A 13,072-nucleotide genomic window follows, 5' to 3' on the forward strand; every position below is an offset into this window, starting at 1 on the left:
ATCGCTTGCTAAGAACTTTCATTACGTTTCGACCATTTTTGTCGGTAAACTTATATATATAAGTTTGTCTTATTTTTGAAATGTTGTCAAATGTCTATATATCTCAATCTCTATTATTAAAGTCATCATAAAAAATTACAAAATATCGGTTAGTTTTGTATATCACTTATAAAAATCTGTGTTTAGGTCTTTACTATACCAAAAAGGGTTACATTGCTAAGTGACAGTGTGACACATATGGATTGGAGGGCCATAATTTGTTAAAAGAACATGCAATGACAAAACCGTAAACTAGTGTTACTGTTTTCACGTGTGATTTGAAAGAAAAAAATAGCGTAATAGTATCTTATATAATTAATGATACATATGGAAAATCGATTCTATTTTTAAAAACACACGCGATAAACGAATTAATTTACTTACAATTTACCATTTAGTGGTTTGTAAAATAAGCCCCAACGTTAGTGCATATCATCTTCAAAAATAATTAGATTAAAGATGTTTTACTGTAGGGTAATTCTTTCTTAATTTGTTTAATTAATGATCGTACTTTTAAAAAGTGCTATTATACTAAAGGCGTATGGACAACGACGTTGTATGCATTATTCCTCGGTCACTAGACATCGGTATGCTCAGAGGTTCAAACCATGTCGGTGTGTCTATTCCATCTATTAATTAGTATAATTTCATCCGCTAAACACAGAAAATAAGTCGCATGTGACGACTTGCAGTTTCAAATACAATATTTATTTATTTTGCATATCATATTTTACAATATTTATTTATCCGCTAAACACAGAAAATAAGACTTGTTTTCTATATATGTTATATTGTTTACTGCAGAACTGTGTCAAGTGTCAACATGATTTCTATGTTTTGATAGAATTAGGATATTCTCTACTGATAATTAGCGTTATCCGTGCATGCTTAAATCCAAAATCTCTAAAACGTCTCTATACTTTGACCAATGTCTTCAAGTACATACACTCCAAAATATATTGGATATGACACGATTATCACGTTGTTTTAGATCTGTGTATAAAACCAAATTGTGTATATGTACACACAATCCAAATGCTGATAAATTACAAGTTGGCATAGACGACCTACCAGAGACATTGGGAATAAGTTGTAAATCATTTTCTTATAAATCGCACGTCACATAAAAATATCATATATTATAAGTAGATTTAACAGTAATTTTCAAAGCTCGTCGGTAGAAGCTAGAACCATTTCATTGTAAGTAGATTTAACAGTAATATCATAAAATATAAAATAAATTATCTTATGTTTTTGTTTTGCGTGCGTAGATTTGAATGAGAATATATATATATATATATATATATATATATCTAATATAGAAAATGGGAAATGAGCTGAACATGTGATCCAAAATTGACAGATCCGTGAAGTTTTCCTTGTCATGGTCCGCCACACACAGGAGCTCGAATACCGCGCACTTAACTAATCCACGTTTATTCTTACCCTTGTACCCAAACATCTCTGTTTCGACGGTAAACAAACTGTGATCCTCTCTATATTCAGGCGTACGGTTACAAACACCGTCAAATCCGCCACGTCAGAGATTAGGAGCCACCGACATATAACCGTGTTTCACATGGGACCCATATTTCTCCGTTTCACCAAAAAATCACGTCGATTTTTGATATTTATATGGTGATTCCGCTGATCCAATAAATTCCGTTCAGACATAAGAATCGCAATAACTAATAATTATATTGCAATCTTGAAACAATAACCAATCCATATTTTTTTTAATGAAAACATTATATATATATATATATAGTGACGAATCCATAACAAAAATTAGCTGGAGGCATAATTTTATAAATAAATAAAAAAATTTAATTAAGGATAATTTCTTATTTTTACTATTAAATTAAAAAAATTTAATTAAAGTTAACTAAATTATTATTTTTTTAAAAAAAAAGGGATGAGTTTCACTGCATCCACCCCTATATATATATACGTGTGTGTGCATGCATTTGCAGAATATGTAACATACGTACACATTGCATAGGATGCGGCAATGGTAGCCGATCGATTGTGTTAGTAAATAACTTCTGATTACCTGGTTAATAAAACCTATCTGCCTACATAATTCATATATTGTCTCTAATTATTCATTTATAATAATTTTTGAATAATTTAATAATCGATAAATTAATATTATCAATACTAAAACTGGTTTACTTATCTCTTCTTCTTTTTAGTTTGTTTGTTTTGTTATCAGAATCATACGTTTCCCCAAACGCAATAAAATATAAACACTGAAGGATACCTAGTACGGTGTCTATTAGCAATTGGAATTTTCTTGAGCAAGCCTGATCCCCTTTTCTTCATGGAATTTTTATTCTTCCAATAAAATTCATAACTTTACGTGGCTTTATATTCGTACGTTGTTTTCCGTGATAGTTGTCCAAATCCTCGGTACTACATGAGTACAAACATATACAAAAATTGCAAACATATCATCATATCACCATCCTCGTGGCATTTTCTACTTTATTTTTTACGTACATGCAGATTTAAACAGAATATAAGAAAATTTAAAATGAAATATACACAATACAGGTTTTAATATCAAATAAAAGTAGCACTATATTCTGATTTATGAATGGAGTTTTATAAAATACTAATTTTGCCTCACGTAATTACCCCGTGGTTGGCGTGTACAAGTTGGCAACTGGTCGCCTACTAATGCGTTTGATAATAAATGATCGTGATTTTCTTATAATGTCTCTTTTTTAGTTTCTCAAACATTAATACTAGGATAATAAACCAAGTTTAAAATAAGACATACGTAATTTTTTTCTTTAAGAAAAACTCTGATCGTAAGGCAATTATAAGAAAAGTACGCTGAGGCAAACCGGCCTAATATTATCTGAACTCTGAAGAAGCCAAGAAAGGTCTCGTTTTCTTTCGAAAGGAACTTGGCCTAAACCGGCCAATTATTTATTTCTCTCATAAAACTGATCATGTGTTTTTGTCGTTCTTTTTAAACAATCCAAATATACGTATTCTCATCAGATCTGCATGTAAAATACACCATACTTTTTTGTAATTCTTTTCCTTCTTTTTATGATTAGATGGTTCTTGATTGGTATCTTTATATCTCATAAGCTCGGGATCGAAAAACATGTTATATGATCTCGTCTTAAATACTAGTATCCTATTTTATGATCTTTTCGCTTTTAATACTATTTATTTGAAGTTAAAATTTGACGATTATACTAAATTTGTTATAATGGCATATTTAAAGATAATTAAAAATCATATTATTTTTATTTTACTGAAAATAATGATGTTTACATAAGTGCCATTGACGCTATAAAACAAATTATACATCTATCGTAAGAAAATATTTTACTATCGACAAAATTACCTTTAATTTGGGAAAATCTGGTGTGAGACCTAACACAATAAGTAGTATTTTGTACCAGTTCAACAGCGACTTACGGACAATGTAATTATTAAGCATCTTTTAATTTTCTTTAGTTCTAATTTTTGTAACCAAAAAAAAATATTATAGTTTTGCTGTCGAATTACTGAAATTTAATTGAACAGTCAATAAATATATTTTGTTTTTATGCACCGCCAAGGTTTCATGGGAAGAGAGAGAGAAAAAGGTCAACAGTTAAATTTAATTAATAATAAAATACTCAGAGCGTTAGTTAAATAAAGGGTTTAAATAAATTATAGGTAATTAGACATCTACCCATGAGAACACTGGGAAGCTTCGTTCTTTTCCCCTTAAATACAATTGGAAAAATAATAAAAATATACAGAGAAATTTTCGTTATTTATTGAACGCGAGAGTAAAGATTCGACTAATTTTTTTGTTTTCCTCTTTCTTACTAATATTTTTCTCTGTTTGTAATAAAAATGGTAATCGAGCCTGCCAACGAGAGTGTTTCTTAATTGAGATAATTTGTTTTTTTTTTTTAATTATTCAGTTCTCACGAGCTTTGTCGAGATTGGATCCATACAAAATCTACACGACGCTGCTGCTTCACTCTCTCCCACTGTCGAGTTTCGAGTCGTAGATAGAGAGATAGAGAAAGAGAGAGAGAGAAAGAGAGAGAGAGAAAGAGAGCTCTCGAGGAAGAGAAGTAGAAGAAGAAGAAGACAATCTGATTTTGTTTTTTTTTCGTAATTCATCTGTTTTTTTTTTGTGAGGGAAAACTCCAGATTTAATTGTTTGTAAATACAGTGCGTATCTTCTTCTCCAAGAACGCTACTGCAAAGGGATCAACAAAAAGGTGCCTCGTCTTTTCTTCACTCTTTTACTCGTTCGTGTCGGATTTACCTTCTTGCTTTGTTTCACTTTCTTGATTTGATTCGATTGGGTTTTCCTTTTCCCCATGATTTCTGGATTAATCTGGGGGTTGGTGGGTGGGTTTTTGTCCAAAATTTCTGGGTCCTGGTTCGATTTCGATTTCCACGATAGAACAAATCGAAATTCCTGATCTTATCTAAATCAAAATTAAGTTACTCGTGGTATTATCGTCTCTGCTCGGAAATTGTGGATCTGCTGATGTAAATTGGAAGTTTTAGCCTTACTTATTTTGTTTCGGATTCGTATACAACACATGATCTCGACTTGATCTTGGATTATTACATAAATCTTATTTGCCTGAAGCTTAGATTTTGTCTCTCAGCTTCTTTTGTCTGATACATTTGATATTGGGTTTTACAGGGATCTTTAGATTTATAGCAAAAATGTCAATGCCACTGCAACGTGGCATCTCAGGAGTACGAGTCTCTGATAGCAGTGATGATTTGCGAGACTCTCAAATGAAGGACAAAACAGAAAAAGAAGATTTGGCTCGAGGTCGTTCCACAGATAGCTTAACCTTGAGGTTTCCTTTTGCTTTCCTCTTCAGTAACCAATCTTCTTCGAAACATGGCGAAAACGGCTTCCCTGCTGATCCTTATAGCGCAAGGAGTAGGCACAGATTGATGCTGCTGTTTCTTAAGATCAGTTTGGTTCTTATTGTGGTTATTGCTCTAGCTGGATCCTTCTGGTGGACGGTTTCCATTTCGACTTCATCGAGAGGTCATGTATATCACAACTATAGGAGATTACAGGAGCAGCTTGTTTCTGACTTACTGGATATTGGGGAGATTTCTATTGGTCCTAGTAGGTGGAAAGAGTTGGAGTATTGTACTTTAGAATCTGAGAATTATGTTCCTTGCTTTAATGTTTCTGAGAATCTTGCACTTGGTTACTCCAACGGTGATGAGAACGATCGGTTTTGCGTGCCTGGAGCAAGACAGGATTGTTTAGTGTTACCACCGGTGAAATATCGGGTTCCTCTTAGGTGGCCGACTGGTAAAGATGTCATCTGGTATCATAACGTTAAGATTACTGCTCAAGAAGTTTTGACTTCTGGTAGTATTACCAAGAGGTGATCAATTGTTGCTTCTTTTCTTCTCTTGCTAAACTTGGCTGGTTCCATTGCTAACCTTTGCTTCTTCTTTTTTTCTTTTTTCTTTCTTTCTAGGATGATGATGATGGAAGACGATCAGATATCTTTCCGTTCTGCATCTCTTATGTCTGATGAGGTTGAAGACTATTCCCATCAGATTGCTCAAATGATCGGGATTAAGAATGATAACTTTATAGAGGCTGGTGTAAGTCACAGACGCAAACTAGTTGGTCTTTATCTCTCTCTCAGCTCAGCTTCTCAAACGCTATTTTCCTCTTAATTTTATTTCAGGTGAGAACTATCTTGGATATTGGATGTGGTTATGGTAGCTTTGGGGCGCATCTACTCTCCAAACAGCTCTTAACCATGTGCATAGCAAACTATGAAGCATCGGGTAGCCAAGTCCAGCTAACACTTGAGAGGGGTCTCCCTGCGATGATTGGTTCTTTTATATCAAAGCAATTGCCATATCCTTCTCTTTCCTTTGATATGTTGCACTGCTCAAGATGTGGCATTGACTGGGACCAGAAAGGTAATCATTCGATGACACTCAAGAACGATTATTCCCATTTTCCTTTAGCCGAGGAAGGACCTGGCATTAATCTAATGTAGATCCACTGTGCAGACGGGCTACTCCTTGTAGAAATCGACAGGGTTCTGAAGCCCGGAGGTTACTTTGTTTGGACGTCTCCGCTCACAAACGCTCGTAACAAAGAGGATCTAAAAAGATGGAACTTTGTTCATGATTTTGCTGAAAGCATCTGTTGGACTCTTTTATCTCAGCAAGACAAGACAGTTGTCTGGAAAAAGACAATCAAAACCAAATGTTACAGTGCCAGGTCAGTGACACACACACCATTATTCTTTTCGAAAATCTTCATATGAATTAAAAAATATTGCTATTTTTGCAAGTCTTCTTACATGGGTGCTTAAATGTTGTATAAACAGGAAACCTGGGGTGGGCCCTTCTGTGTGTAGCAAAGGGCACGATGTTGAGACTCCTTATTACAGGCCTCTTCAGATGTGTATTGGTGGAACACGTAGCCGGAGGTGGATTCCCATTGAAGGCAGGACAAGATGGCCTAGCCGGTCTAACATGAACAAGACCGAACTTTCACTATACGGTTAGTCTTCTTGCTTCTGAATCCATATTGTCTGCAGTGTTTTGTTTTCTCATTTTTTATTATTCTGGGAGTTTTTGGTTCAGGTATTCACCCCGAGGAGCTTGGAGAAGATGCTGAGAACTGGAAAAGAACAGTAAGAGAATATTGGTCTCTCTTGTCTCCTCTGATATTCTCGGATCATCCCAAGAGACCCGGTGATGAAGATCCGTCGCCTCCTTATAACATGCTTAGGAACGTTTTGGATATGAATGCTCAGTTCGGTGGTCTGAATTCAGCGTTGTTGGAAGCAAGGAAATCGGTCTGGGTCATGAATGTTGTCCCTACAGCTGGACCAAACCACCTCCCCATGATCCTTGACCGTGGCTTTGTCGGCGTTTTGCACGACTGGTGAGTCATAACAAAAAAAAGTCTGTTAGATATTACTTTCGCCATTAGAAGATTTGTTTTCTCAACTTGTCTTTTTTTTTTTCCAGGTGTGAAGCATTCCCGACTTACCCAAGAACATATGATCTGGTACACGCAGACAATCTTTTGACGCTTCAGACAAGTCAGCGCCGAAGCTCATGCTCGCTTATAGAGATATTCACAGAGATTGACCGATTACTGCGTCCAGAGGTACACATTCGTTTACTTACTTTGAGAGAAGAATATTACTTTGGGTAAATAATGAAAAAAAAAACCTTTGGGTGCAGGGATGGGTGATAATCCGTGACACGGCACAGCTGGTGGAAGCGGCTAGAGCTTTGACAACGCAGTTGAAGTGGGAGGCTCGAGTCATAGAGATTGAAAGCAGCAGTGAACAGAGACTCCTCATCTGCCAAAAACCTTTCACTAAGCGACAATCAATCTGAACAAGAAGAAGAAGAAGAAGAAGAAGAAGAAGAAGAAGAAGAACATAGACACAGGTTTTCTCCACCTTTTTTTTATATTTTATTTTTGTTCCAAGTCTCACAGTTTGGAATCAGTCATGGAACTGTGCTGGCTATACGGGGAAGAAGAAGAAAGGAGAAAGAAGATGAAAAATATCCCGCCGGGGACGTAAGTCCGCCGGTGAAATTTCTTTATCTGGTTTCGTGAGTTCCCATTTTACAGAATCTTAGATTTATTTTTTCCTTTGGGGTTACTATTTTTACTACTTTTTTAATTATTATATACAGTGAAAAAATATATGATCAACATTTGTGAAGATGTTTATGAAATAAGTTATAGCTGTTTACACTTCTACAGTGTTCATTTTTCATTCTTCTCACACCAGAAAAAGTATACATTCTTTCACACCAGAAATTAACCAATGGTTGTCAAAAGTAGATTATTTTTGACGATTGAATTGAACCGAATAGAATATATTTGGTTTAGATTCGGTTTACATGTTTCACGCACAGAATTGCGCTCGCCTCCTCTGTCTCTTCTTCGTTTTCTTCTTCTTCACCGAGTGAGTCTCTCGCTGCTTCTACGACGATTCGACTCCAGATATTGATCCTTCCGTTTCCAATGAATCCGTTTGGAGTCCGAGGTATACTTCATTCCTCCACCGTCTCCACCGTCCAGACCCGCCTTCCCCAAAACAATGAATCCTCTCGTGAAAAAAAACTGCCTCCAAGTCGCGTCGATTGTCAGATCTCTGTTCTCTGTCAATTTGATCTCCCGGAGATGAAAAAATTGTAGAGAACCATTGCGAAGAGATGGTGAGCGCCGGATTATATCCCTAGCGATGAGGCATTTCTGAATTTCTGCCGCTCCGGAAAGCACAGAATCTTCATTTTCTGGTAAGCCGTGTAGCAAACTTGGGAACAGAGAATAGAAATTGTTATTTGCAGACACAAATTAGGCCAAGAGAAAGCGATGTAGTATTTCCAAAGAACAGAGATGGCTTTTTGTTTAATTGGTGAACATAAATGGTGCTATGTGATGTAGACATATAGTATTTCCAAAGAACAGAGATGGCTTTTTGAAAAATGGAAGATTCGGACTAAGTAAGCTATTTGGAGAACATAAATGGTGCTATGGTGGATCTGATTGCATTGCACAATTAATAAGATCCATAGAAAAATAAGGGAGATTTCAATGTGATGGTGGTATGTCTGAAACCGAAGATTTTCTCAGATGATGTTGGCTTCTGACTTTGGAGACTCGTCCCTTTCCTTTCTGTTTATCATCCACAGTGTGGCCTCGGTGGTGAACGCTAGGCGAGGCTGATCCCACAGATCTCTTGGTCACTGTTCTTTTGCGTCGGTGGTGCAGATTGTCTCCTCCACCAAACGCAGCTTTCGCGACGCTGTCTTTGACCACTTCCCTTGCTCGTTGTGGCTTGATGAGCTGCTTGTTTAGATAAACTAGCTTTGGGAGCAGGCTGGAGACAGTCTTACGCAGCTGGTCCTCACCAATGTTGCTCTGTATCGGGTTTCCAAGGATGTTCAGAGCCACGAGAGAGTTGTAGTTTGCAACTAGCTGGCCAATTGCTTTGGCGGTGGCGATCTTGTTAAAGCTAAGATCGAGAACGGTGAGTTTCAGCAATCTATGTAAGCCCTCTACATTGCTGATCTTGTTCCCAGCGAGGTATAGTTCTTTGATCAGTGTACAGTTTGATAAGCCTGATGATCATTTAGCTTCAGGGTTAAGACAGAAAGCAAACAAGCATTGTATGTTTTTTTCTGCTTAATGATTGCAATCTTACCTTGTCCGATGCGAGAAATACGGTTGTAACTGAGATCGAGCACTCTTAGTCGTGTCAAATCTCTCAATCCTTCTATTACATTGATCTTATTCTTTGACAGGTCCAACGCGTGGAGGCTCTTTGGAAGCGATGCAGGAGTAATTTGAACTGCAGTGAACAGAACGTTGTCTATTAAACACACCACACAAACTTATAAAACATGTCATTTATGGTTAAATTATCCAGGAGGCAGGAACGTACCTATGAAGTTGTTTGATAAATCAATCGACTTGAGGCTGTTAAAATGTGAGATGCTCGGGACAGCTTTCAAGCCTATGCTCGAGATGTGAGCCACGCTCGAGGATTTACTCAGCGATTGGATTAGGCTGTTTGCGTGAACAATCGCATCTGAGACATTTCTTGAGGGTGATCTCACGGTCGTAGGAGAGGCTATGAAGCTGTGCTTATCCTCATCCTCGTTTACTGGAACTACGGTATCGACATCGAGTCCTCTTACCCACTCATCCACTCGTTTCATCATCGAAGAGGAATCCGCAGAGAAAGCTACCCACTGATTATGACGAGGCCACAAGTCCGAGGATTGGTTGGTGAAACCGCCGCAGATGTTTGGAGATTCTTTAGTGAAGACTTCAAGGCTCGATTGGTCGTGCTCAGCAAAGTCAGACGTGTACCCAGACTGGTGGTTCTTGGTTGAAACGTCTAAAGTCTGTGACTTTAGCGAAACAAGGTGTTTGTGAAGGTTCCTATGGCTCCAGAGGAACAATTTCCACCAGAGCCGCCTGCTCCCCGAGGGAAGTATCTGCATCGAGGAATGTTTCTTGAGCATCACTCTATCTGCACTTCTATGGGACCTCACTGATTTGACCTCGAAGCTCTCTCTCTCGTCATGGAGCTCCCGAGGATCAGAACAATGGAACCTGCTGGTGAACTTGCTGAGATTTGAACAGGATCGTTTGAGCTTAGGAGAAGCCACCCAAGCCGTGGTTCTGCCTAAGCCAGGGTCGCTGACGTGACCGCCTTCGTCATCATCGCCGTTTTCAGAGCAATCTGTGACCTCATTTCTTGTCAGAGACTCAACGGCTCGTTGCTGAACTTGGGATTTGGGAGACTCGCGATTCGTTGAATCGTGCTCATCTTCACCGTCGTATAGCTCGTGCTCGATAGGACTGTCCTTGTGATCAAGGGGCTTGTCATAGCTTGTGTTGTTAGGCTCGTCATTCTCCAGAGGCTTCACTGGCTCTTCGAGTCTGATCTGAAGGATTCTCTGCGTTCTCGGTGGCAGAGGAGGTTTTGGATTCCCCTGTTCCAGACAACAGAAAGTGTTCAACGGATAATTCTCAAACATAGATAACTCGCCGGGAAAAAATAATCACAGTAAAACCACAAACAAACTAAAAGGTCATCAGAGAGAGCCAGAGAACGAAATTCCTCACCTTCTTTTTCTTTCTACCGATCAATCCAGAAAAGCAGTTGAATATCTTCATTTTTTTTGTGGACAGACTCGTTAGGCCTCAAAATTCTCCCAAAGATTTAGAATTAGCCGTAATCTACGGGAAGTCGGGAAAGCAGCAAGACGATGAGTATAGAAGGAGAAATGACGCCGGGAAACGAGGAGGCAGTTCTTGATCCGACCGCCGCCGAATCCGCTGATGTGTCGGCCAGAGTTTCAGAAATTTCGCCGTACTTGTTTTTTTAATTCTCTTTCATCAATACAAGCGACGACAGCCACTGAACCAGGAAAAAAAATAAATAACAGAGAAGAAGAGAAGAAGAGAAGAAGAGAGGAAGAGGAAGTATGAAATGGACGGGTTTTACAGAGCATGCAGATGCAGGAGAGCCACATGTACCTGCAATCTATGGTTTTTTTCGCTTAACTCTTATATGACATAGAAAAGTTGTGTGTACGTAATTAATATTTCATTCTTTACTTTCAATTAAGAAGATAAAAGTTTTATTTTTGTTATTTTTATCTTTGCTAAGATAAATAGAGTATGGGAAGATAAGTACTAGAAAGTCTTATGGAATAACGTACTAAAATGATAAGTTTACTCCTTACATTTTAAATTATAATGTATACTTCAATTTTTTGATTTTGTCAACAAATGTAAATCATTATCATTGTGCATATAAGATTAGCTGACTACCTAATTCCAAATTATATACAAAGGAATCCGCGGCTATAACACGGAGTCCATTATTTCGAGTTATTTTCCATAATAGATGATCCTATCGCATTCAGGAAACACGAGTAATTGGTGACTGGAAATTAATAAAATACTAATAAAAAGAAACTTATACAATCGAATCTCTATAAATTAATACTCGATAAATTAATAATCACTATAAATTAATAAATTTTACTGGTCTCAAGTCGGGTCAATGTAAAAATCTATCAAATTCGATAAGATAATAAGATAATAATTTTTTTTGAAACCCTTATGTAAACATATGGTCCCAACAAAAACATAAATTAATAATGATATAAATTTATGAAAATATATATAAATTTTATTTTTTAAAATATTACTAATATGTTCGTTTTTAGTTAAAGTGAAAATCTCATTGGTTCTTATCTCTCTAATTATTATATCAGTAGCTTTTATTGCAGTTTTACTATATACATTCAAAATTTATGATGATTTTTTGATGTGATAATTGATTTTCTTATATATAAATATTTTTAAATGTATTATAGTGTTATCTTCAATTTTATCATCAATACTGATAGTAGCCATAGTTTTTTTTTATAAATTTTAAACTTATGAACATGTATATTTTTATATGGATAATCTAATATGGAGAAAACTATTTTATTGTGATAGTTATGATTTTTAATCATAATTTATATTATGATATTTGTTAAAATTTTAAAATATAACATTATTCCAAAATAATTTTTAGAAAATTATATACAGAAAACAATTTTTCTTTATAAATTAATAATTAATAATTTATAGATAAATTAATAAAATATCATGGTCCCAACATTATTAATTTATAGAAGTTTTATTGTATGATGTTTTTAGACTATGGTAATGCGTTAAGTTGGTGGTTCTTAACTTTTTTTTTGTTTTTTCCTTTTTTCCCCTCTAACCGCAGGATTGTAGAAAGAAACCTAAACTAGTACCCAAAGTCTATAAAATGCCGATTATTTTAAGGTAATCGTAATGGAAGAATTCAGAACCCAATTATTTTAAAGTAAAATATCAAATTTGAACTAATATAACTGCATATCACTGGATAATAAAAAATATAGTTTATAATTATAGGCATAGCATTGGCTATTCTATTATCTCCTTTTATATAGATAAGTTTAAAAGTATTTCTATATAATTAAATGTTGAAGTTTGAAAGATGTAAAATAAATGCTAGTGGATTTTTGGTGTACATATTTAGTTACCAAGATCCAAAAAAAATAAATGCCACTCAAACTCAATCAATATATAACATAGAAATCTATACTTTATTCTCATAAAATTAAAAGTTAAATAAAAAATCAAATGATTACTACGTGTTGAGCATTGATTTTTTTCTTTTCTTTTTGTGCTAAAACAGATCACTGGTTTTTATTATTCTTAATAAAAGCACTTAAGAAAAGACAAACGGAATTAACCAAAGAAAAAAAAGATATACGATTTAAAAGGCAGAAGAGATTTAAGAGAAGGTGAGCATTAGGTACGATGGTTGCGTCGGGTAGCCGCAAGTAACGGCGTCCACCGAACTCCGCTGCTTTTAGTCCACCCAATCTCCGGTGGTCTGTCTTCGACTAAATACTAGCCGTCGATTTCAGATTTTATGGGTCCCACCATCTTACGCGCATC

The 13,072-nt window shown here is 36.0% G+C and overlaps 2 protein-coding genes across 2 annotated transcripts; one reads left to right on the forward strand and one right to left on the reverse strand.

Moving 5' to 3' along the window:
• Positions 1 to 3,820: 3,820 nt before the first annotated feature.
• LOC18007980 (probable pectin methyltransferase QUA2) lies at positions 3,821 to 7,795 on the forward strand. The gene is made up of 9 exons (XM_006389943.2): positions 3,821 to 4,283; positions 4,721 to 5,432; positions 5,529 to 5,658; positions 5,745 to 5,985; positions 6,079 to 6,292; positions 6,402 to 6,577; positions 6,661 to 6,964; positions 7,051 to 7,192; positions 7,270 to 7,795. Exons 2-9 carry the CDS (start codon positions 4,744 to 4,746, stop codon positions 7,426 to 7,428), a joined length of 2,055 nt encoding a protein of 684 aa, XP_006390005.1. The 5' UTR covers positions 3,821 to 4,283; positions 4,721 to 4,743; the 3' UTR covers positions 7,429 to 7,795.
• Positions 7,796 to 7,846: 51 nt separating this feature from the next.
• On the reverse strand, positions 7,847 to 11,125 carry LOC18008575. The gene is made up of 4 exons (XM_006389944.2): positions 10,685 to 11,125; positions 9,492 to 10,551; positions 9,252 to 9,398; positions 7,847 to 9,168 (listed from the first exon to the last, which is right to left on the reverse strand). Exons 1-4 carry the CDS (start codon positions 10,733 to 10,735, stop codon positions 8,639 to 8,641), a joined length of 1,788 nt encoding a protein of 595 aa, XP_006390006.1. The 5' UTR covers positions 10,736 to 11,125; the 3' UTR covers positions 7,847 to 8,638.
• Positions 11,126 to 13,072: the final 1,947 nt, after the last annotated feature.

Source organism: Eutrema salsugineum, unplaced genomic scaffold (genome assembly GCF_000478725.1).
Source record: "Eutrema salsugineum unplaced genomic scaffold, Eutsalg1_0 scaffold_9, whole genome shotgun sequence".
Classification (NCBI taxonomy): Eukaryota; Viridiplantae; Streptophyta; class Magnoliopsida; order Brassicales; family Brassicaceae; genus Eutrema; species Eutrema salsugineum.

Coding starts and splice junctions, on each gene's coding strand:
- LOC18007980 (XM_006389943.2), top strand. CDS start 4,744: ATGTCAATGCCACTGCAACGTGGCATCTCAGGAGTACGAGTCTCTGAT. Junction 5,433..5,528: donor TCTGGTAGTATTACCAAGAG/GTGATCAATTGT, acceptor CTTTCTTTCTAG/GATGATGATGATGGAAGACG. Junction 7,193..7,269: donor ACCGATTACTGCGTCCAGAG/GTACACATTCGT, acceptor CTTTGGGTGCAG/GGATGGGTGATAATCCGTGA.
- LOC18008575 (XM_006389944.2), bottom strand. CDS start 10,735: ATGAAGATATTCAACTGCTTTTCTGGATTGATCGGTAGAAAGAAAAAG. Junction 10,552..10,684: donor TCGGTAGAAAGAAAAAGAAG/GTGAGGAATTTC, acceptor TGTCTGGAACAG/GGGAATCCAAAACCTCCTCT. Junction 9,169..9,251: donor TATTTCTCGCATCGGACAAG/GTAAGATTGCAA, acceptor AATGATCATCAG/GCTTATCAAACTGTACACTG.